Source organism: Rhinichthys klamathensis, unplaced genomic scaffold (genome assembly GCF_029890125.1).
Source record: "Rhinichthys klamathensis goyatoka isolate OS25496 unplaced genomic scaffold, OSU_Roscu_1.1 h1tg000231l_1, whole genome shotgun sequence".
NCBI classification, from domain to species: Eukaryota; Metazoa; Chordata; class Actinopteri; order Cypriniformes; family Leuciscidae; genus Rhinichthys; species Rhinichthys klamathensis.
In genome coordinates this window covers 126,877-152,221 of record NW_026606755.1, presented here as the reverse complement: position 1 = coordinate 152,221, position 25,345 = coordinate 126,877, and the positions used below count along the sequence as shown (strand labels likewise).

Here is a 25,345-nt window from a genome sequence, read left to right as displayed (position 1 = left end):
AATGGTATTTTCTTGTAAAATGAACTCTCCAATTTATAACATTGAAAACTATTTTTACAGTGCAGAACACCCTGTCAGCAAGTTTTACATTCACATTAAGGCATTTGATAGACACTTTTATCCAAATGACTTTTCCAGGGAATCGAACCAATGACCTTTGATGAACAACAATTGAGCTGAATAATGACACTATCGTCTTCTGTAGAGCTGCTTTACAGCTGAAATTGAACTGGTTTCATAATTGATTCATTTTGCAATGTTATTTTCTTGTTTATTAATGTGAAGCTGCTTTAAAACAATGTTTTGCATAAAGCGTTATACTAGCCTATACGTGACTTGTCCTGACCTTGGCTATATGCAAAACCACATGCAATTGTCACTCAGTTTTTGCACAAAAAAAAATAAAATAAAAAAAATAGAGGGAATTTGCCCTTGACTGAGGGCACGGAAACACTCAGTGGACAAAAGAGACACGAGAATCAATACTGAACAATGTATATTAGCATTCTGCAATGTAAATGTCATTTCATAAATGGATGGAATTTGAAATTCTAATCAATCCCATGTTGTGGATTCCAAAAAAGCAGATGGTCACCATCGTTTTGGAGGAATGAGAGCAGCCGGTCACATCCATGGAAGTGGATCAACACCATCAGCAGTTCTAAGCCCCGAAACGCTGCATTTCCTTGACAAGATTTAAGGTGGAAGTGCTGAGCCTTTGACTTCCACAGAGATGTTTTAGCAGAAAGATGCTGCTCTGGCCTCGGTCACGCAAGCACTTACGGATTGGATGTTTCCTGCACTGCTGATCAATTCAGTTTAATGGCAGGGAAAGCAGGGTGGGGGTTTGAGGAGAGGTTCATCTAAACCTTGCATGTCCTTTCGTACTTTTGCAAAGACATTCTGCTTTCTTATTTTTTTCTGTTAAACTCATTTTTTCACAGTTTTTAAAACAGCACTTGTCAGTAAGCAGACTGCATGAAACCTCCTGAACACGCTTTTTGACTAGTAGATGAAAGGCAGTATTTGTTTTGACAGAGGTTTGAATCGAAGCTTTCACTGACTTCATCAGACTTGATGTACTGTAAGCTCTTCTCATGCACCGTCATTCTCTTCTTCTTTTTTTCTCTCGCTGCATTGAATATTTTTGCTTTAAGTGGCTGCCTTAATTTTTTAAGTACAAACAACTTGGATGATTAAGTCATTTCAACTTAAATTACATAAAAAAATGGTTGAATCTTGTATAACTTCCGAAAAGTAGAACATGTCTTTAACTTATTTTGATGAGATAAAGCAATGCAAAAACATATGTTATGTTATAAATTATCGATCATATATTTTTTTTTACAGTGAGGCCATCATCATCACCGCCCATCTTAACAGATAGAAAATCTGTTTAAGCAGTGAAACTAAATGAAGAGTAAATGGAGAGCAGACCTACATTCATTGTGACTATTGCTTTTTTTGTCTCATATTTGATCAAGTTTGCATCATAGATCGTTATTTTCCTGTTTATTTCTGTGAAGCTGCTTTGAAACAAATAGTATTGTATAAAGCAGGCCTATATGCTAAAGATGACTTGACTTCTAGGCCCATTGTTTATATTATTTATTATACATTTCAGGAGAAACGTCCAAGACGAGTTTGCACTACTGTAAAAGAAACGTAGCCTTATACTCACAACTCCATTAAGTCACATTAGATACGAAAGAGCAATATTATTTCCTCTTAGTTTCCATAAAATAGTTGATCTCCGTGTAAGGAAACATCGACATTTGACTTAAAATATCTGTTAAATGTGCTAACAAACCTCCCCAGACAGCAAGCCAACATTGAATAAACGTTTCATATTTGATCAAGTTTGCATCATAGATCGTTATTTTCCTGTTTATTTCTGCAGAAGCTGCCTTAAAACTATCAGTTTTGTATAAAGCAGGCCTATATGAAGATGACTTGACTTCTAGGCCCATTTTAATATTTCAGGAGAAAGACGAGTTAGCATAGGCTACTGTAAAAGAAACGTAGCTCACAACTCCATTAAGTCACTTGAGATACGAAAGAGCAACTGACTGAGCAATATTATTTCCTCTTAGTTGCCATAAAATAAATGATCTGTGTAAGGAAACATCGACATTTGACTGAAAATATCTGTTAAATGTGCTATAAATACTAACAACAAACCTCGTGACCCTGAAAGAAAAATGAGAACCAGCACTTGATTCTGCTGAGGAAACACACGGCATTGATTGGTGAGAAAAATGATTTTTCAACAGCACAGGCTTCCGAGAAGGTTCCCGAGGAGGAGGAGGAAGAAACCAGTGAATCATTTGGGTTAGAAATATTAACATAAGCGTGACAGGAAGAAAAGGGGATGGATAAAATCCGTGGTGAAATATAAATGGCTGGAGGAGGGGAAAAATATTAGTTTGAGAGTTGCAGAAAACATCCAATCAAAGCGGAAATCTTATATAATATATGTTGTTGATATATGTGCTTATTTCTATTGAACTATGTTTTATTAGTCAGTCAAGTATTCCAAACCCTTCAACAGTTTTCATACCTTCAGCAGTTTAATAAAAGCTTCAGCACTTCACAATATAAACGGAAGCTTCTGCAGATGCGTCTCTGTCTGAAGGACAATAACTCCCTCTACTGGACACTGGGAGCACTGCTTTCAGATTGTCAGAATTGTCATATAATTTACCATGCGCTGTACAAAAAGTTGCTCCCTTAGATTTTTTAAGTACAACCAACTTGGATGTTTGAGTCATTTCAACTTAAATGACATTAAACTGACTTTTAAATTTTTTTTTTAAAAGGGCTGAATCTTGTTAAATTTATAAAAAAAAGTTGAAAATTGCTTAACTTATTGTGATGAGTTGAAGCAGGGTGAAAACATATGTTGTCATAGCTTACTGATCATATATTTTTTATTTTTTACAGTACAGAGACATACAGGAGACATTTTTAACCCCTCATTTATGACACACAAAATGTAATGCAGAAGTGCATTTTGTGCGTCACTCCTCAATATTTGTTGAATAAATTCAAAATTATTTTGAGCAATATGTAAACCATGACCAGTGATTTATAAACACAGACCCTGATCATATAATGCCATATTCTGTTAATGTGTTAATGTGATCAGGTAATGCCAGTTGTGTTTTTGCCCATTTCTCGCATGTTTTTTCTTTCTTTGCAGTTTACAGTTAAATACTGACTCAACATCTTGCTCTGCTATGTGTTTGTCAGCTGTTAAACACTCCAGGATACTTTGGCTTTGACTCTATGGGTGAGTTTGAAGGTTTTGTGCACTGGCTAAAGGGCACATTCCTCACTGATGAGTCAGTTAATGACTGAGGAGATTAAAAAAAAGCAAACCAGTACAAAGTAACTATTTAAATCAATGTGCAACTGTGAATTATGCACAATCGGCTAAAAACAAACCAAATATGATTTTTAAGGTGGCTTTCTATAATGTTGACAGATCCATACCTTCAGATCCCTAATGTTCATGGACATCCAAGGATTATATTTAAATTCCAAAAAATAAATAAATAAATAAATAAAATTAAATAAAATTAAAGACCAGTAGAACATCAAAAAATGATAAATTCCAAAAATAAATAAATAAACAAATAAATAAATAAATACATTAATTTATTTAATTAAAATAAAATACTACCAACTAACAATTACATTAAATTAAATTATATATCTACATTTTTTTATCTATGGCATTCTTAATACCATAATGTTCTTAATATTCTCTTGCACACTGGTTTTTACCTCAGAATCAGAATCAGAATGCTTGATTTGAATAAAACACTGAGATGAATGTAGTGACTCATAGTAAACACTAGATGGCACTCTGTCCATATATAAAATCAAGCTTTGAGCCTTTGGAAGGGCTTTAAGAAGATGACTAATTTGATATTCTGTCAGTGGGCCTATTCATTCAATCCGCATTTCAGTTCTCCTGTCTACTTCTGAAATTCACTAGTATTTTCACTTATAAAGAGCACTGATGTTAAACCATACTCAAAGCATTTTTATCTTGTTTGAAACTCTAAGATGACTGGATCATTAAAAAAATGGCTGTATAGCTTGTGTATCTGTTCAACACAGTTTTATTGACTGGTTGGTGGAGTTTGTAAGATTCAACCCAAGAATGAAGAGCCAAATGTTAAGAACATAAACACTAATATTAACATTTAAAGGAATCATAGCCTATAGTGACCAAATGTGCTTTAATGTTGTTTGCTGAATCATCCAAACTCAGAGTTTGTATAAAAATGAAGGCAGAACGATAAGCCAGAGCAGAATGACAGAATGTTCTCTCAACACATTTTGTTGGCAACTGAAGGTCTCTGTGTTTGCTGAAGGATCATGGAATTAGTTTTGTCCAAATAAACTGGAGACACAGAAGTGGCAATCATACGAGAGGGGTAGTTAGTTAAATCCACACTTAAACAGCTGGGGTCCTGCTGACATTAGGGGGATGGGAACGCCACCCCTCCACCTAATACTGCACACACACACACACACACACACACACACACACACACACACACACACACACACACACACACACACACACACACACACACACACACACACACACACACACACACACACACACACACACACACACACACACACACACACACACACACACACAGATGTAGCAGTTGCTGTAACAATAGAAGATTCCAAACATTCCTTCCGATCTCATCTCATTCTGGCTCAGTTCACCGTCCTTGAAATTATTCCAAAAATTATTAAAGCCACGTACTAAATCTGAACCGATAATAAAAAAGACCACATTTTCCCCACCCTGTTAAAATATATATAGTGAGGGGGAAATGTAGGTATGCATCCTACGGACAGTTTTATTGTTCATTGTTTCATTCATTCACTCATTGCATAGCCAAGAGAAATAAAAACAATGACGTAGTCTCAGAGACAATAAACAGACAAAATAGACAATAAACACAGACTACACACTTTAGACAAAGGAGTAAAACAGCCATCTATAAGAATATAACAACTATCTATCTATCTATCTATCTATCTATCTATCTATCTATCTATCTATCTATCTATCTATCTATCTATCTATCTATCTATCTATCTATCTATCTATCTATCTATCTATCATCTATCTACCATCTATCTATCTATCTATCTATCTATCTATCTATCTATCTATCTATCTATCTATCTATCTATCTATCTGTCTATCTGTCTATCTGTCTATCTATCTATCTATCTATCTATCTATCTATCTATCTATCTATCTATCTATCTGTCTATCTATCTATCTATCTATCTATCTATCTATCTATCTATCTATCTATCTGTCTATCTGTCTATCTGTCTATCTGTCTATCTGTCTATCTGTCTATCTGTCTATCTGTCTATCTGTCTATCTGTCTATCTGTCTATCTGTCTGTCTGTCTGTCTGTCTGTCTGTCTGTCTGTCTGTCTGTCTGTCTCTCTCTGTCAGTATGTCTGACATTCAGTGATATAATATAGGCCTAATGCAATTCTAGCCCCTATAGCTACCCGAACCTTACCATCACAACTAATTGCATTACCCTAACCTTTAGCTAATTATAAACCCATGACCAAATCTTAAATATATAGCACGTTGACGTCATGTCCTGACAACTTTTAGTATTTAGCAATTTTTGTGTTTAAAAATGAATATTAAGGAATGTATAAACTTTTGGATTTCAATGAAATTCTCGCCTTGTATGTGTGAGAGAGTGAGTGCGCGCGAGCCCGAGGGCGCGTCACACACATACACACACACACACACACACACACACACACACACGCAGCGAGCGAGCGAGCGGTTCTTTGCGTAACACCGGAACTGTGATGTTCGGACCGCTGCAGCCCTACACTCCACAACACTATTATTGTTCATCATATATGATTAATTTCACTTTTCTCAAGTTTTCCTGCCATGACGCTCTGGATTCCCACTAAAAGAGAGAAATACGGAGTGGGTGAGTGACTTTCAAAGCGCTTTTGTTAGTTTTTAATCAATGTTTCACTCTGAAAACTTGCGTTGGAGTTTGAGCAGCGTTCAGCCGCACCTTTACCTGAAGACACACGCGCTTATGATACCTGTGTGAAAAGTTGTCAAGTTATTATACACAAACTACTCAGATGGTTTCATATAGCAAAATGGTTTAGATTTGTTGACATTTTGTTTCAGAGGATTGGATGGGTATCTCATTGCACTTTATGGTCACAAACAACATGTTTATTTGTGTATACTTTGCTTCATTGGTATATAAGTACACAGTACAGTGAATGTGGTTCCTGGAGGCTTGGCAGGACAATACAATTACAATAAATACAGCAACAGTGCGGCCAGAGTTACAGTGATCACACAGTCATTAACAGCATTTCCCTTCCAGTCACATTAATCTGTGCACATGAGCTCAGGTTAACACACCCATAAAGCCACACAGAAGGAACTCTTTTACCTCTCACTGCACAGTGACATATACAGTTGCTGGATTGTTTCGCAAATGCCCTTATAAACACACACACAAACAACAATTAAGGACATTTGCATACATTTGTGGTCAGTTAACAGGCCATACTCCATCTAAAACTACTTTTTTATGTAAAGTACCCTTGTGCACTTGCAATTTGGACTTACTTTTTTTTGTCCAAGGGCAACATTTGCCCCCTGGAATTGATTTTTTTTCCCCAGGTGGGATTTGCATTTATTTTTCCTATCATCCAATTGATGTCACATGCTTCATTTGAAATGACTTGAGGACAGTTAAAGCTCTTACCTATGAAATTAAATGACCTTTAAATTAGTTGATTTAGTTGAATCAACACAGTAAATGCTCTGCTTGCTTCATGCAATTGTCCAGTCTCTGTTTTCTTCATGTTTTCCACCCAAAAAACCCCCACTTTATATTATCTACACATTCAAAAACACTTGCCCCTGAAACAAGAGCAGATCTGATAGCTACACACACGTGATGTCTGCAGAGGGAGTCAATTTAATATTTAATGTTAAGCATTCTTTATCGATTAATTGCATCTAACATATTTTTTTTAATATATATATATATATATAGAGCTGTCAAACGATTAATCACAATTAATCGCATCCAAAATAAAAGTTTGTGTTCACATAATATATGTGTGTGTACTGTGTATAATTATTTTGTATATAAATGCACACACGTATATATTTAAGAAAAATATGTTATTTATATATAAAATGTTTATATTTATATAAAATATACATTATATATAGGCTACATTCAGTCTATATACAGTATATACATGCAAATATTTCTTAAATACACATGCATGTTTGGGTATTTATGTATTAAAAATAATTATACACAGTACACACACATATATTATGTAAACACAAACTTTTATTTTGGATGCGATTAATCGCGATTAATCGTTTGACAGCCCTAAATATATATATATATATATATATATATATATATATATATATGTTATTCGATGCAGTTAATCGCGATTAATCGATTTGACAGCACTAATATATATATGTAATTTTAGAATCGGAATGTGCAATGTTTGGACATAATGGACTGAATTTATGATTTTCAAAAAACATTCTACACTACGTTCAAAAGTGTTGGGACGGTAAGAGATTTTAAAAAATGTTCTTCAGAGGCACTACACTTATATTCAACTCTTCACTACATTATGCCATTCGGTACATGTTAGATAACAGATTCAGAGTACATTCTAATATTTGGAGTACTTTTGTTGACCTTTTTCCCCTGAGCGCTGGTTCATTTCTGACCCTGGTTGATGCACATGTATTTACTGTTGCTCTGGTGCGATACTGCACTTAGTGTTTATGCCAAGAGTGGTCAGCTGGCCAGTTTAACGCACACAGGGTCGATTGTTGTGGTGGAATGTTCTTAAGGGATATGTAATCTGTTGGTCAGACATCAAGCAGTCTGGTTCATACTCGGACGTTTTTCCTGCCGACGACTTTAACATACACTTGAGGAATTTGAATTAAAGGTGCTTTTTGCATTTTTTTGCTTTTTGTGGTAACACTTTACAATAAGATTTTATTTGTTAACTACATTAGTTAACATGAACTAACAATGATACTTCTACAGCATGTATTAGTATAGTTAATGTTATCTCAACATTTACAAATGCATTTCTGTTAACATTAGTTAATGCACTGTGAACTAACATTAGGGTGAACATTTATATTCACTAACATTTACAAAGGTTAATTAATGCTATACAAATATATTTAGTATAAGTATATTTTGATAACACTTTATTTCGATGGTCCACTTTAGACATTTAGGCCTAATAACGATAAGTAACTTTGCAACTACATGTCAACTAGCAGTCATTAGAGTATTAATAGACTGTCTGCTTAATATCTGACTTTATATCTATACTTTATTTTAATATCTATACTTTATTTTGAAGCTCCACAAACATTATACTGACTATAAGTAACTTTGCAACTACTTGTCAATGTACCAGAACCCTAACCAAACAGTCTACTAACAGTCTACTAATACTTTAATGAGAATTAGGTGACATGTAGTTGACAAGTTACTTATATAGAATGTCTAAAGTGGACCATCGAAATAAAGTGCAACCGATGTTTTTGTTGCTTCTGAACTCTAATCGCACTCATTCAAGCTGTTTTTGCACCATGAGTTCAGCACTTTTTTTGCTTGTCACTATAACCACAAGGCATTCGTCTCACTGCCCTTGTAAAGTGCTATCACATATTTGTTCTTTGAAATAGCTCGGTTCATCGTGGTACTTGAGCAAAGCGCTTAAAAATGCTTATGGCAAAATGACAAGTGGCAGTGTGCTAGTGTGACTTGCTTGTCAGTGATGTCATAGACGAGCCTACACAAAGACGGTCAGAATGGAGCCTGTTAGCACAGCCCACATCCCAGCATGCACCAGGCCAACACTGTGACACCTCTATGGGCCATTTGGCCCAGACAACAAATCACACGCTCAAATGGTGCCTAGTGTGTGAACTGAAGCATTGTCTGTGATGCCTAGACTGTGACAGCTTTTTTTAAGTGATAAAAAGTCTTAATATGGATTAAATGGTATTTTTGTCATTCTAAATGTAGCCCGCGGTGGCGAAATTCTCCTTTGTGTTTGACACTCCTCTTTGAGGTCTAGATTAGTTTGGGTGTGGACAGGAAGTTTCATGCACCTGTATTATAAATGAGTAATCTGAGCGAACCAGACCGAAGTTTATGTGCTGATTTTACGAGTTATGAGATATGGTAGCACATTTTCTTTTCTTCAATGTGCAAAGAATGTAATGAACCTGTTCTATACAAACTCAGCTGTAGATTAAACCGAAAGAAGTTGCTTCATACTTCTTTGCCGTGAAGAAGCGGACAGATTTACCAGTTGAGTGTGCTTGAGATCTGCAGTGCGCTAGTGGAAGCATGTTAGGAAACGTAGCCTCAAGCTTTTTGGTTTATCTACGAGTCTTTATTTGAACTGAACAATGTGCATGCCTGAACAAGGCCTGAGCTATTTTCCCCTGGGCTGAGTGTCATCGCGCTGTAGATAGTGTGCCACTGAAAAATAACAGTATTTTTTTTTAGCTGTACTTGATCTTTTTTATTGTTTAATGCATCATGAGTGGGAGATTTAAGCAAAACATTTATACATACCCTGCTGTTCAAAAGTCTCTAATGCTCACCAAGGCTGTATTTATTTGATCAGCAAAATACTGTGAAATATTATTACAATTCAAAATAACTATTTTCTATTATAATATATTTTAATATATTCTATTTTAAAATGTAATGTATTCCTGTACTGGCAATGGCAAAGCTGAATTCTCAGCATCATTACTCCAGTCTTCATTGTGATTGTTGCTTAATATTTTTATGAAAACCGTGATGCATATATTTTTTCTGGATTCTTTGATGAATAGAAAGCACATAAGTTGTTTAAAATCTTTTTTAAACATTTTAAAATGTCTTTACTGTCACTTTTGTGCATTGCGCACAATTTATTGCATCCTTGCTGAATAAAAGTATTAATTTACTATGAAATATATAGACTGGTTTTATTCTAAATATGTCACAGATTTGGTCACACTGGACTGAATTTATAATTCTTATGATTTTTAAGATAACGTTTTATATATATATATATATATATATATAGAGATACACTCACCTAAAGGATTATTAGGAACACCTGTTCAATTTCTCATTAATGCAATTATCTAATCAACCAATCACATGGCAGTTGCTTCAATGCATTTAGGGGTGTGGTCCTGGTCAAGACAATCTCCTGAACTCCAAACTGAATGTCAGAATGGGAAAGAAAGGTGATTTAAGCAATTTTGAGCGTGGCATGGTTGTTGGTGCCAGACGGGCCGGTCTGAGTATTTCACAATCTGCTCAGTTACTGGGATTTTCACGCACAACCATTTCTAGGGTTTACAAAGAATGGTGTGAAAAGGGAAAAACATCCAGTATGCGGCAGTCCTGTGGGCGAAAATGCCTTGTTGATGCTAGAGGTCAGAGGAGAATGGGCCGACTGATTCAAGCTGATAGAAGAGCAACTTTGAATGAAATAACCACTCGTTACAACCGAGGAATGCAGCAAAGCATTTGTGAAGCCACAACACGCACAACCTTGAGGCGGATGGGCTACAACAGCAGAAGACCCCACCCGGTACCACTCATCTCCACTACAAATAGGAAAAAGAGGCTACAATTTGCAAGAGCTCACCAAAATTGGACAGTTGAAGACTGGAAAAATGTTGCCTGGTCTGATGAGTCTCGATTTCTGTTGAGACATTCAGATGGTAGAGTCAGAATTTGGCGTAAACAGAATGAGAACATGGATCCATCATGCCTTGTTACCACTGTGCAGGCTGGTGGTGGTGGTGTAATGGTGTGGGGGATGTTTTCTTGGCACACTTTAGGCCCCTTAGTGCCAATTGGGCATCGTTTAAATGCCACGGCCTACCTGAGCATTGTTTCTGACCATGTCCATCCCTTTATGGCCACCATGTACCCATCCTCTGATGGCTACTTCCAGCAGGATAATGCACCATGTCACAAAGCTCGAATCATTTCAAATTGGTTTCTTGAACATGACAATGAGTTCACTGTACTAAAATGGCCCCCACAGTCACCAGATCTCAACCCAATAGAGCATCTTTGGGATGTGGTGGAACGGGAGCTTCATGCCCTGGATGTGCATCCCACAAATCTCCATCAACTGCAAGATGCTTTCCTATCAATATGGGCCAACATTTCTAAAGAATGCTTTCAGCACCTTGTTGAATCAATGCTAAGTAGAATTAAGGCAGTTCTGAAGGCGAAAGGGGGTCAAACACAGTATTAGTATGGTGTTCCTAATAATCCTTTAGGTGAGTGTATGTATAATTTATATATATATATATATATATATATATATACACGCACGCACGCACATATATATATATATATATGTTATTTAATAATTTCTGTGGTAACTCACTCAATTCCATTGCTTCTATTCATGTTTGACGTCAGCTTTAGAGCAAGTGCTAGTAGGAGGGCTTGACAGCTTTAGAGACAGGAACTAAGGGGGTGAGGCTTAGCAACTGATCATTTTCTTCTTCACAGGGAATGTTTAAAGTGATCCATGTGCTTTGCACAATTGAGATATGATACTGGAAGGTTTAGATAAATCGGTTGACAAACTGGTTTATCGCCCAACCCTAGTATCAGCCAATCATGTTTCAGTGATTGCTTTGTCATGACACTGTTTCTTTAATGTAATTTAATATGTGAATGAGGAAAGTCAAGTTACCTTTGTTTACATTGCACTTTATACAGTACAGCTTTACAGTGATAAACAGGAAATTAGCGATTCAATGATGCAAACAGAATTGTGTTAGTGTGCTGAACTTTCCTAGATTTCATCTTTGTATGCACATACTCTCATTTTTTGTGTGGAGCAGATGGAAAGCAGTGTGGAGGCAGATGCATGGCACAAGGAAATCTTGCACTCCCACTAGTGTCCTTCAGCATTTGAGAGGGAGGGAAAACTCAGGCCTTGTAGTGCAGACATGCACACTCAGGTTCATCTGCAGTTCAACAGCCCAAAAAATGTTACTACTAGTATGAGGAAAGCACTCAGCACCTCTTAGTGTGTTCACATTCCACAAATCGGCACTTGTACAGTGCCCAACATTTCAGATGCTGTTTGTGCAAGCCAATATTGCAACCGAATATATCACAAACTCTCCTGTCGTCTGTTGTATCCCCTACAGCATGATGAAATGGACTTATTTTGCTAAGACAAGCATCACTATTAATATTGCTGTCTCTGAAGGACCCAAACTGTATCTTTGAGGTTTGAGGTCACATTTTAAGTGTGCCAAGAAAGGATATAACATAACAATCAGCATCATAAAATAAATCATCATCAAATCATTAATTACAAGCAATCATAAGTGAGTTAATCAATTACCAACATACAGTATGTCATTTTTAAAACAATTTAAGGAATAAAATAGTTATTTTTTTATTATATAGTATAGCTAAAGGCTCAATATGTAAGATTTATGGATTAAAATGTCCAAAAAGCATTTATTTTGTTGACTTGTGTACTTACATTATCCCAAATGTTTCCAACAATGTTTAAATCCAGAGAAATCAGCTATTTTAACCAGTGCAACGGTCCGTGTCATTGTGGCGCCTGGCCAGTGACGTCATATAAACAATAACCCATGATAGCTCACCCATGATCATGATTTCTGCCTGAGTCCTGTCGGATGTTTCCATTGGTTGTGGAGGTTAAGATGACAACTCCCATGATTCCACGCGCAATCACGGCGTCATCAGGCTATGCCTTTGTTATTGTTTTGAATAAGCGACCTCTAGCGGTAAAACTTACATACTGTGCCTTTAAAGTTATCTTTATTATATTATAAAGACTTGGGGTCAGACTTACTAACAGCTTGCGCCAGCAAACCCTCTTTTGGCCTGTGTTCTTTAATTTGCACGTTGTCAGTAGATCACGAGCAGAGCTTTTCACTCCCATTGGCACTTTTTTGGAATTGCGCTCTCACGCTAATTTGCACTGTTTAGTAAATCACCAGATGATGTGGGCTCTTTTGACCAGTATAACCACCCAGAACACCCTATCAACTGCAAAGCAACGTCCTTGCGTCATGATGGCATGTTTTTAAGGGCAAAATAAACTTGCATTATATTCTGAAAATCATTTTTTGTTGTAATCTCACAGGGAGTTTGGGTTGCATTTGACGTTGTTTGAAGATCTGAGTCATGTCAAGTGGCTGTTTCCCTGGAGAACTTGAGAACTCTCCACTTAAGAACTTGTGCAACAGTCATTTCCCTCTTTCACAGGACAGACAGCAGCCTTGTTGTTTTTGTTTTTTTGTTTTCTCTTTGCTCTCTGCAGTTTGTGACACACTCTTGTCTAAATTTCAGCTATCTATAACTATGATGCTAAAGGACAGCCAGAGCTGAGTCTTCAGGTTGGGGACACGGTACACATACTTGAGACGTTTGAAGGTGAGTGTTGAGTTCTTGGACACGTTTTGACATGTCCAACTACACTTTCTGATAGCGTGTTCACACTTGCACTGAACACATAATCTGGGGTATCCCAGTTCTGTTGTAGCTTTGAGAGATGTTTGAATGAATGGACTTCACACATGACCTGAACACACAAATTAAGTACCATATTTGCTTTGAGGATTTAAAGGGGTCATATTTTACACTTTGTTGCAGTTTATTTAACCAAAGTCCACTTATAATGTTTAAATTTTTTTCCATGACCATTTTCTACTCTCTCTGACCGTTAAGCTGGTGTCAAAGGGATAGTTCACACAAAAATATAAATTCTCTCCGAATTTACTGACCCGCATGTTATTGCAAATATGTAAGACTTTCTTTTTTTCTGTGTAACCTATAAAACATTTAAAATAATAATAATAATAAAAAATTCTTAATTTGTGTTCTTCAGAAGAAAGAAAGTCATACAGGGTTGCAATGCTTTGAGGGTATAATACTGCAATATTGTAAAATATTATTACAATTTAAAATAACTGTTTTCTATTTGAATATATTTTAAAATGTAATTTATTCCTGTGATCAAAGCTGAATTTTCAGCATCATTACTCCAGTCTTCAGTGTCACATGATCCTTCAGAAATCATTCTAATATGCTGATTTGCAGTCAACTTTCACAATGAAAACTTTTATATATTACCATTATCATAAATCAGCTTCCACCATTATTATTTAATTTACTCCCCCAACTCGGAAAGCTGTGTTTTAAAGACAATACAGAGTTTCCCACTGGTAATTATGACATTGTAGTGCTTGCATTAATGTCTCTCTTCTTGTAAATATGATTTATTTAAAATAGAAAACCTTATTTTGTTATTTACAACTGCCCTATTTTCAATATTTTCGCTAGCGATATTGTTAAATCCGAACAGAACATCTGCCTTATTCTGTTATATAAATAATATGGAACATAGCATCTGCCATGTGGCATCATCTGTCTAAAAAGATCTGTTCTTTTTCCTTCCTTCTCCCAGGGTGGTACCGAGGATACACACTACGACAGAAATCACAAAAGGTGTTGGGATAATTATCATCCTACTGAAAAAATGACAATCTAATCATTACCTGACATTCTGCAGCAGGCGGAATGAATTGCGTGGGTTCTCACAAATGCTTCTTTGTCTTATTTCAAAGGGCATTTTCCCTGCCAACTATATTCATCTGAAAGAAGCGAAAGTTGAGGGAACCGGGTAAGAGGCAGATCATATGTTAATTATGCTCTATAATTCATTAATGAAAAATTGTCCATCACTTATTTAACCATGTGCTGTCAGAAAAATGCACAGTTCCAGTCATCCACCGTGGCTTGTAGTTTTCTCGTTTACTCTGACACCCACTGTTGCACGATTGGAACACTTGTTCAAAGCAGTTAAAGGAAGGGTAAGCAATTTTCGGAGGGGCTAGAAATAGCAAGTTATTTTTAAAGGCATGAGATCCAACCCTCCCCTCAGAGCGCCTCCAAAGCCATGCCTCCTTCAAAACACATAAACACACAGCAGGGAGCAAAAAACTCTTCATGTTTTAAAACACATAACATTACAGTAATAATGAACATAACTTAAAGAGCTCTGACCTGTACCACATGACTGCTGCAGATTCATTTTGACGTTGATAGTGTTGCCATTGAAACGCATGAATTCAAGTCAGGAACCTCTCCGAGTATAACGTCACGGGTTTCCATCTCTTCCAAATCCCAGTATTTATGGCGTGAACGCAGCATAAGCTGGTTGTTTTGGTTCTGGAGGAACTGTATAAGGCGGCTGCTGTTTCGTTTGCGGCGCTCGGTGACTGACGTCTGTCTAACTCTGCATAGCATGAATCGCGCTGATGACGTCACGTGATGTCTGCGCGAACAGGTGTGTGTAGATATGGAAATACATGCAGGCAGGTAGGACATCGTACCATTGAATTCGGACCGAATGCAATGATTGGACACACATTTTATGGTCCTACGCCTTCCACAGATTATATATATATACATATAAAAATATATTTAGACCACTTAACTTAGTGATTGTTATTAGGATGTGAAGAAACTTTCAACCAGCATAACAAAAAATTTCTTTTGAACAAATCGCCTACCCTGCCTTTAAAATAATGCATGATTAATAAATATGGGGTAAAATGCTCTGAAATATATCATAGCAACACATTTGGCAAGAAAATATAGTCTGAATCTCCCAGCATGCCAAAGTCACACAACATGGTCACTGCATTGCTGACACGTTTTGGACCAAATTTAACTCTTCTAAGCAAGTGTTTCAACTGAATACATTTTTTTTCTCAGTTCTCAACATGTTTAGTCATAGTCAAAATTAGTGTAATTAGTGACATTTTTCTGACATGTATCTTTTAAATGGGCATTTTTATATTTTTAATTTTACTCTTATCAGTCATTTTTTTTAAATAAGGCATTTCAATAACTTACTAATAATCTTTTCATTGCAATTAAAGTGAAATTACTGATTCTCATGCAATGGAGCCTATACATATACACTCACCTAAAGGATTATTAGGAACACCTGTTCAATTTCTCATTAATGCAATTATCTAATCAACCAATAACATGGCAGTTGCTTCAATGCATTTAGGGGTGTGGTCCTGGTCAAGACAATCTCCTGAACTCCGAACTGAATGTCAGAATGGGAAAGAAAGGTGATTTAAGCAAATTTGGCATAAACAGAATCAAAACATGGATCCATCATGCCTTGTTACCACTGTGCAGGCTGGTGGTGGTGGTGTAATGGTGTGGGGGATGTTTTCTTGGCACACTTTAGGCCCCTTAGTGCCAATTGAGCATCGTTTAAATGCCACGGCCTACCTGAGCATTGTTTCTGACCATGCCCATCCCTTTATGGCCACCATGTACCCATCCTCTGATGGCTACTTCCAGCAGGATAATGCCACAAAGCTCGAATCATTTCAAATTGGTTTCTTGAACATGACAATGAGTTCACTGTACTAAAATGGCCCCCACAGTCACCAGATCTCAACCCAATAGAGCATCTTTGGGATGTGGTGGAACGGGAGCTTCGTGCCCTGGATGTGCATCCCACAAATCTCCATCAACTGCAAGATGCTATCCTATCAATATGGGCCAACATTTCTAAAGAATGCTTTCAGCACCTTGCCAATGCCACGTAGAATTAAGGCAGTTCTGAAGGCGAAAAGGGGTCAAGCACAGTATTAGTATGGTGTTCCTAATAATCCTTTAGGTGAGTGTATATATATATAAGTATGTTTTTTTTTTAATAAGTAGTATTTCAATGAATAACATATATTAAAAATATGCTTTGATTTGAATATTTATTACATTATTTAAATGGTCCAATAGTGACATTTCTTAACTTGTCATGACTGTATGCTTACTGGCTGAAATATATATTATTCAATATGCTGAATTGTGTTTTTAATTCAAAATTATCACTTAGTGTATCAAATAATACTGGTGACATTCTGCAACCAAAATGCCTAGTGTTGCAACTTTGCGAATGTTTTCCAAATTATGACTTCTTATAGATATAAAAATGATGAAAATCAGTGCTTGGGTCTCCCAGGTTTAAATAACTGCAAAAGGCATTTTTATTTGATTATCTGAGAACCTGACTGAACCAGGTTTTTCTTCTAACCTTCTGTTGATGTACAGGAAACAAGAGACTGTCGTACCAACAGATTTGCCCTTGGTCCAGGAACTTGGCGCCACACTACGGGAATGGACACAAATATGGCACACGCTTTACGTGGTACGTGAACCCACCTGTGTCATTTGTGGTTAGTTTGAGTTGAACTCATCGTCCGTTTCAGCTCAACACAGAGCTTCCCACAATGTGTTTGGTCAACAAAGACAAATCCCATCCCTAGTGTTTTGTAAGCTGTGATATGGTTTTTAATCAATTGTTCGTCTACATACCAGAACAACAAGACCACGCTGTTCCGGAACGTTCAGCAGATGGCCTACAGTCTGATCGAGTACCGCTCGCAGATTGTGTCCGGCACGCTTCCCAATGACGAACTTGTGGAGCTGAGGAAAAAAGTCACTGCGAAAATCGACTATGGGAACAGGTGCGGTACAGCTTCCCGAACCTCACGTTGTTTCACCGAACGGATCTTTTGATAAGTTTTCATTTGAGGAGTTTTATTTTTCTGTATATGTGATTTGCTGATATCCTCAAGCAGAAATATTGAATTTAACCTATTTAAGTTGATGGAATGCTTTAATACAACTGTTTAAAATAAATGATGATAATACAGTAAGAATTCTTGTGTGGTAAACTATGACTGTGGCTGTTGCACAGGATTCTGGGTCTTGATTTAGTGGTGCGTGATGAAGCCGGAAACACATTAGATCCCGAGCGCACCAGCACGGTCAGTCTGTTCAGGGCTCACGAGACCGCATCCCTCAGTATTGATGAGAGGATACAGGAGGAGAAGGTAAAACACTAGTTTTTGCTCTGTTCATGATCAAATTGGTATAATATATACGCTGGTACTAGGAAAATATTTTCTTTCTAGTTGCTTGTTGAACCCTGGGTCCAGAATTAGCACATTGCCAAATTGGATTTGATGAGTAATTAAAATAATTGGCTTTTTATTGTATAATGCATGGTTTGAGTTGCAATGCAAATTCACAGAATCAAATTAGGAAGGATACAAATGGTTGGTTATTCTGCTGTTATGTTTTGACAAATAAATAGGCTAAATATCTATTAACCTTTTATTGCACAATGAATTTTTATGAATCCCCTTTGAAGCACTGAAGCTAAATGATAAAAATAATGCAAAAGGTTATTTCCATGGCTGTCACCTGCAACTGAAAAGCGTGTTAAAAAGGTATTTTTGGACTTTGCATGAGCGCTTTCTTTGTACATTTCTTGACAATAAATACCCCCCCCCCCCCCCCAATCAACATTCATTAACATATTGGTGTGGTGATAAAACATTGCTTTTTAAATGTCAATTATTATTTATATAATTTTTTTTAATTTTGGTTTGTTGGGAAATCTTTTTCAAAATCTTCATTTGCATAAAAAGTTCAAAACATTATTACTTAAAGAACTCATTGACTTTCCTCTCAAGCGTGTTTTGAAGGTTACATTTAAATTGAAAAATTGTAATTTATTTTGCATTTGACAGATGCTTCTTTCCATTGCATTCAGGTATACATTTTATCAGCTAATGCATTCCCTGGCATTGTTAATCAAACCCATGACATAACTTCAGGCAAACTGTCCACTACTTCTTGAATTTTCTCTTGTCTTTTTGGGTAGATGCGTCTTCAGAGCCTGGAGAAGCGGCGTCAGGCCCTCTTCAGCGGCGTACACACGTACAGCATCCTAATGAATCTCAAAAACTTTGTATGCAACATCGGCGAAGACGCAGAACTCTTCATGTCATTATATGATCCTGACAAGTCTGAATTTATTAGGTGAGTCTGTCTCTTCCTTTTGTTTTGTTCTTTAAAAGCAGAAGAGCAAAAGGATTGAATGTCCACTGCGTATTGATGGACTTCTGTTTGAAATAGACAGTTGCTTTAGTTCTTTAAAAGCTGAAGTACACCAGTATATTCCACAATGAGCAGCTAGTGTGCTTGTGTAGGTTTCAGTGGTGAAAATATTACTGGACAATGAATAACATGTTATTTTATTTCATGACTTGCTTTATGTTAGAGAGAGAATGTCCAAGAGATTGAAAACTAATCTGTTTTTTACAAGTTTTTCAAAAGATGCATAAAACACCTAGTCATTGTGGTTCTTTGCTTTCAGTTAGAGCCTTTATATTTAAGAGCTTGCATCATGAATCATCAAATTTTCCTTGACATTTTATATTAAAAGGGTGTATTGTATTATGAAAACATACAGGACAAGAACTCGAAACATCCTGAGTCCATTAAAACTGTTTATTAAATTCAAACTTGAAAAGTGTCCCATTTCGAAAGCATTGGATTTTTGATGAGGGTGGAAAATAGTCATGAATATTAAATGAACATTTAACATTATAAGTGGACCCTGTCATAAGCTTGTCATATAAAGGCAACCTTTTCTTCACAGACGTAGCTTGGTCAGTAAATGTTGTTTGAGCTTTGTGGAAATAATTTTCGTGACGCATTTTGTCTTTTCCTATCAGTGAAAACTTCCTGGTGCGGTGGGACAGCACAGGCATGCCGAAAGAGATCGAAAAACTCAACAACCTTCCTGCGCTCTTTACGGTAAGAACAGGTATTTTGACTACCGGCATAAATGCATATATTTTAAAATGTAATTTATTCCTGTGATGCAAAGCTGATTTTTCAGCATCATTACTCCAGTCTTCAGTGTCACATGATCCTTCAGAAATCAAGAATTCTCTAATATGATAATTTGCTGCTCAAGAAACATTTCTTCTTATCAATGTTGAAAAAAGTTGTGCTGCTAAATATTTTTGTAGAAACTGTTATTCATTTCTTCAGTATTCTTTAACGAATAGAAAGTTCAAGAGAACACCATTTATTTGAAATATATGTTTTTTTTGTAATAATGCAAGTCTTTACAGTCACAACCAGACAAACAAACAAACACTTTGACCCGAAACGTTTGAACAGCAAATCTAAAAATGATTAAAAAAAGCATGGGATTGTTTTGAATAATTGTAAGTGTGACCTGCTGTTCTTCTTCTGTGACGTCCCTGTGTTCAGGATCTGAGCAGCAGTGACCTCATCAGACAGCGCCTCTTCCTGGTGTGTCAGATCATCCGTGTGGGATGCATGGAGCTGAAGGACGGAAAGAAACACACAGGAGGGCTGAGGAGGCCGTTTGGAGTAGCAGGTTCTAGAGTCTTGTTTATTTATAGGTGGTCTAGCTGTAGAAGATCCAGAGCTTTCCTAGATCTTCTCTTCATTTCAAACTTCATATTTGGAATTTGTTTAGAACCATAAGTGTTTGTCCTTTTAAATTGTTAAAATGGTACACTTTACAATAAGGTCCAATTAGTTAACATTAGTTAAAGGTGCAAAACGCAAGTCTCTGAGTTTTTGCAGAACTACGCCCCCTCTGGCGACAAGCGAAACTGCAACCAGAGTTGTGCACGCTCATGGACCACACGCATCTTTTATTGGATATGTTTTATGTTGTACTATTCTTCCGAACACAATTCCTAGTTTATGAAACTGTTCACTAACAATGGTAGTAAAACCAATTCTGATTGTACATGTATCTAGCTTACGCTAAAGCATTACACATTTTACGCATCGTCATTTGTTGTCATACATAGATTGGCCGTATCAAACATTAGAGACTGGGCTATATCTTACCGTTTTATCAAGAAAAAAGCCAACTGAGGATCCCGTTTGAGACCAAGAGCAGACCGGAGATCTCTCCATTTGTTGAATGCCTTCCCGAGGTTGACTCTCGTCTTACTCCAACGCTTGTCTGACTCCAATTTGGACCTTTTGGTGGCACTAGACAAAATGTTTCTTTTCTTTACTTTACGTGGAGTTTGCGTTGGGGTTTGGAATGGACTACAAGCCGGTCTCTTTGAATCCATCTTCTACCTTTGACGCACGAGTTGTCTTCGCTGATGCGGAGAATGGCGGCGCCGGCGAATACACAAACCTGCGAGACACAGCCTGGTGAGCGTGAACGCGCATGACGTCACGCCCAGTCTCAAAAAAAAATATATTTTACTGTACAGGATTATAGAGGCAATCTCAGTGCGCAGAGAAGGGCTCATTCAGCCCATCAGGCAGTTCTTTAAGCATGTATAGGATAGAAAAACAGGTATTTTTAACATGAAAAGTTGCGCAATGCACCTTTAATGCAACTAACTATGAGCAATACATTTGTTACAGTATTTATTAATCTTTGCTAATGTTAGTTAATAAAAACACAAGTTCGTTTGTTAGTTCATGTTCGCTCAGGTCCATTAAATAGTTTTAATAGATTTTTTTTTTTAATTATGTATTACTAAATGTTCTGAGATTAATAAATGGTTGACAAGTATTTTTCATTGTTAGTTTGTTAAATAAGTAGTTAAGTGTAGCCATTAAAATAAATGCACAGAGCTCTCCACAAGTCATTTCTGTGCCACAAGCATCCTGGAACAGATTTGCAAAAATACTGACCGTTTTCAGGCAGATTCCCTTCCACCTCAACAGGACGACACAAACAGCTTTACAGCTCAAATAACACACATTTTGTTCTGCTGACTACAAGTGCTTTAAAAACAACAATACAAACGACACATTTCTGCTTTTAAGCTCTTCAGCTGTCTTGGCTGCTGGGCTTCAATTATGAGTGCATTACTGCGAGTGCACTTTTTGTCAGTTTTCATGATCTTGAGGGATGCGACAACTTCATTTTGTGTGGTAATAAATCTTAACTTGACAGATGTGTGTGAACAAGGGTTTAATTGCATCAAGAGAAACACAACAATCTGTGTTTCTCTAGTATTTTGATGATAACACTTTTACTTTTTTGCTCTGCCTCGTATTGTCAAATATGTGAGCAAAAGACATTATTTATCTGTATTGCCGATTTTTTTTGAGAAAAATGAAAATCTTTCCCCAGGCAAGCATGCATGACGTTTCGCATCTCACAGCTTAGTGTTCTCTTGCCTTTCTTTCTCCTGTTTATCATATTTCAGTTTAAAATGTCCAGTTTTGCAGGTAGCTGAAAGACCCAATGATACTATTATTATCTTTCCTGGGTCTAACTCAATAATGTCACATGAAATGGTTACAGTGTGAATAGATGTTGTATCAAACCTACAGGTGACCCACATTTGTGGAAAATAGTTTCTTTTTGTTCCAAAAGGACATTGTGTCAAGTGTTTTGACCTTTTTTTTTTTTTTACTGCTGACTCACTGTAGACAAAAACATCAGGTTGAATGCCTGCATTGTATTTTTCAAGACGAAAATTGAAGCAATTTTTACCGTAAGCTCAGACATATTGCATCACTGGCTTATAACATTCATCCTGAGCACAGACAATACCTTGGTTATCTTGTTGTGAACATGTCTGTCCATTTTTTCGTGGTTGATGGTACACAATTAGAGAGCTAAAAGACATGAGAGTTTCAGGAAAAGCAGTTATTAGTAGGCAGCATGATCACAGAATAATGATGTTTTTCTTAGATTTAATAATCTGATTTTGAAGATGATTTAGTGTCTGTTCATTTGGTATTCAAGCTTGCAAATCACAAGTCGATATTGAGGTTTCTATAGACTCAAATTAGTGTCGAAATCTTTAGTAAAAAATCTTTTATCAACACTGAAACATATTCAAAGAATTGAAATGAATAGTTTGCGCCACATATTTGACCTCGGAATACATCTCAAAACTAGTATGCATCTCAAATGCAAGTTATTTTCTCTCTCTAAGGGAATGTGAATAATACAGAATGTAATAATTAAATGTAATGTATCTGCGGTTCGGATCAGCTCTAACCTCCTGTTCTTTGTGTTTACAGTCATGGATATCACAGATATAGCCCATGGGAAAATTGATGATGATGATAAGCAGTATTTCATCCCTTTTCAACAGTGAGTGTGTCCTTTTTGAGATTAAAATATCCTTCATTTACATGATTGGTTTCTCTTTTCACGTTTTTTTTTGTGTGCACTTCTTCATGCATTGTTGTTTATCTTGGGCAGAGTCCATCATATACTGTTGCCCCTAGGCTATATTTTGCTATTTCTTTCAATTTTGTCCTTCTCCTCTTGGACTCTCTCTTCCTAGGATTGCCATGGAAACGTACATCCGTCAGAGGCAGCTAATCATGTCTCCTCTCATCCCGTCTCGTGTCATTGGCGAGAACGAGCCACTGGCTGCCGTCTTCAACAAGGTCATCGCAACGCGAGAGGTCAACCACAAAGGACAGGGTAAATGCAGACCAAAAGGCCCAAAAAATGATCTTTGGTCTTGTGTTTATGTCTCTGGCAACAAATGTGACCTTGTGGAAGTTTCTCGATTGTTGTATGAATGTCGAGTATTTGGAAAGTTTGAGAGAATGAAAACCGGATATCTATCTATCTATCTATCTATCTATCTATCTATCTATCTATCTATCTATCTATCTATCTATCTATCTATCTATCTATCTATCTATCTATCTATCTATCTATCTATCTATCTATCTATCTATCTATCTATCTATCTATCTATCTATCTATCTATCTATCTATCTATCTGTCTGTCTGTCTGTCTGTCTGTCTGTCTGTCTGTCTGTCTGTCTGTCTGTCTGTCTGTCTGTCTGTCTGTCTGTCTGTCTGTCTGTCTGTCTGTCTGTCTGTCTGTCTGTCTGTCTGTCTGTCTGTCTGTCTGTCTGTCTGTCTGTCTGTCTGTCTGTCTGTCTGTCTGTCTGTCTGTCTGTCTGTCTGTCTGTCTGTCTGTCTTGTCTTTCGTTTGGTCTTGTCTTTCGTTTGGTCTTGTCTTTCGTTTGGTCTTGTCTTTCGTTTGGTCTGTCTGTCTTGTCTTGTCTTTCGTTTGGTCTGTTTGTCTTGTCTTGTCTTTCGTTTGGTCTGTTTGTCTTGTCTTTGTCTTTCGTTTGGTCTGTTTGTCTTGTCTTTGTCTTTCGTTTGGTCTGCTTGTCTTGTCTTTCGTTTGGTCTGTTTGTCTTGTCTTGTCTTTCGTTTGGTCTGTTTGTCTTGTCTTTGTCTTTCGTTTGGTCTGTTTCTCTTGTCTTTGTCTTTCGTTTGGTCTGTTTGTCTTGTCTTGTCTTTCGTTTGGTCTGTCTGTCTTGTCTTTGTCTTTCGTTTGGTCTGTCTGTTTTGTCTTTGTCTTTCGTTTGGTCTGTCTGTCTTGTCTTTGTCTTTCGTTTGGTCTGTCTGTCTTGTCTTTGTCTTTCGTTTGGTCTGTCTGTCTTTGTCTTTCGTTTGGTCTGTTTGTCTTGTCTTTCTGTCTTTCGTTTGGTCTGTCTGTGTCTGTCTCTTTCGTTTGGTCTTTGTCTTGACTTTCTGTCTTTCGTTTGGTCTGTCTGTGTCTGTCTCTTTCGTTTGGTCTGTTTGTCTTGTATTTCTGTCTTTCGTTTGGTCTGTTTGTCTTGTCTTTCTGTCTTTCGTTTGGTCTGTTTGTCTTGTCTTTCTGTCTTTCGTTCGGTCTGTCTGTGTCTGTCTCTTTCGTTTGGTCTGTTTGTCATGTCTTTCTGTCTTTCGTTTGGTCTGTCTCTTTCGTTTGGTCTGTTTGTCTTGTCTTTCTGTCTTTCGTTTGGTCTGTCTGTGTCTGTCTCTTTCGTTTGGTCGGTCTGTTTATCTTGTCTTTCTATCTTTCGTTTGGTCCGTCTGTCCGTCTCTTTTGTTTGGTCTGTTTGTCTTGTCTTTCTGTCTTTCGTTTGGTCTGTTTGTCTTTCTGTCTTTCGTTTGGTCTGTCTGTGTCTGTCTCTTTCGTTTGGTCTGTTTGTCTTGTCTTTCTGTCTTTCGTTTGGTCTGTTTGTCTTGTCTTTCTGTCTTTCGTTTGGTCCGTCTGTCTGTCTCTTTCGTTTGGTCTGTTTGTCTTGTCTTTCTGTCTTTCGTTTGGTCTGTTTGTCTTGTCTTTCTGTCTTTCGTTTGGTCTGTTTGTCTTGTCTTTCTGTCTTTCGTTCGGTCTGTCTGTGTCTGTCTCTTTCGTTTGGTCTGTTTGTCATGTCTTTCTGTCTTTTGTTTGGTCTGTCTCTTTCGTTTGGTCTGTTTGTCTTGTCTTTCTGTCTTTCGTTTGGTCTGTCTGTGTCTGTCTCTTTCGTTTGGTCTTTGT

The 25,345-nt window shown here is 37.0% G+C and overlaps 1 protein-coding gene across 1 annotated transcript in view; it reads left to right on the top strand.

The window, feature by feature from the left end:
- Nucleotides 1-5,875: 5,875 nt before the first annotated feature.
- dock5 (dedicator of cytokinesis 5) overlaps nt 5,876-25,345 on the top strand; it is a 66,444-nt gene continuing 46,974 nt past the window's right edge. Inside the window, exons 1-12 of the mRNA XM_056265246.1 lie at nt 5,876-6,017; nt 13,503-13,586; nt 14,620-14,660; nt 14,780-14,835; nt 17,292-17,388; nt 17,559-17,707; nt 17,941-18,076; nt 18,913-19,070; nt 19,769-19,850; nt 20,316-20,445; nt 23,088-23,160; nt 23,357-23,499. Coding sequence (XP_056121221.1) covers nt 5,975-6,017; nt 13,503-13,586; nt 14,620-14,660; nt 14,780-14,835; nt 17,292-17,388; nt 17,559-17,707; nt 17,941-18,076; nt 18,913-19,070; nt 19,769-19,850; nt 20,316-20,445; nt 23,088-23,160; nt 23,357-23,499 — 1,192 coding nt within the window. The 5' untranslated portion in view covers nt 5,876-5,974. The remainder of the gene's footprint in view (nt 6,018-13,502; nt 13,587-14,619; nt 14,661-14,779; nt 14,836-17,291; nt 17,389-17,558; nt 17,708-17,940; nt 18,077-18,912; nt 19,071-19,768; nt 19,851-20,315; nt 20,446-23,087; nt 23,161-23,356; nt 23,500-25,345) is intronic.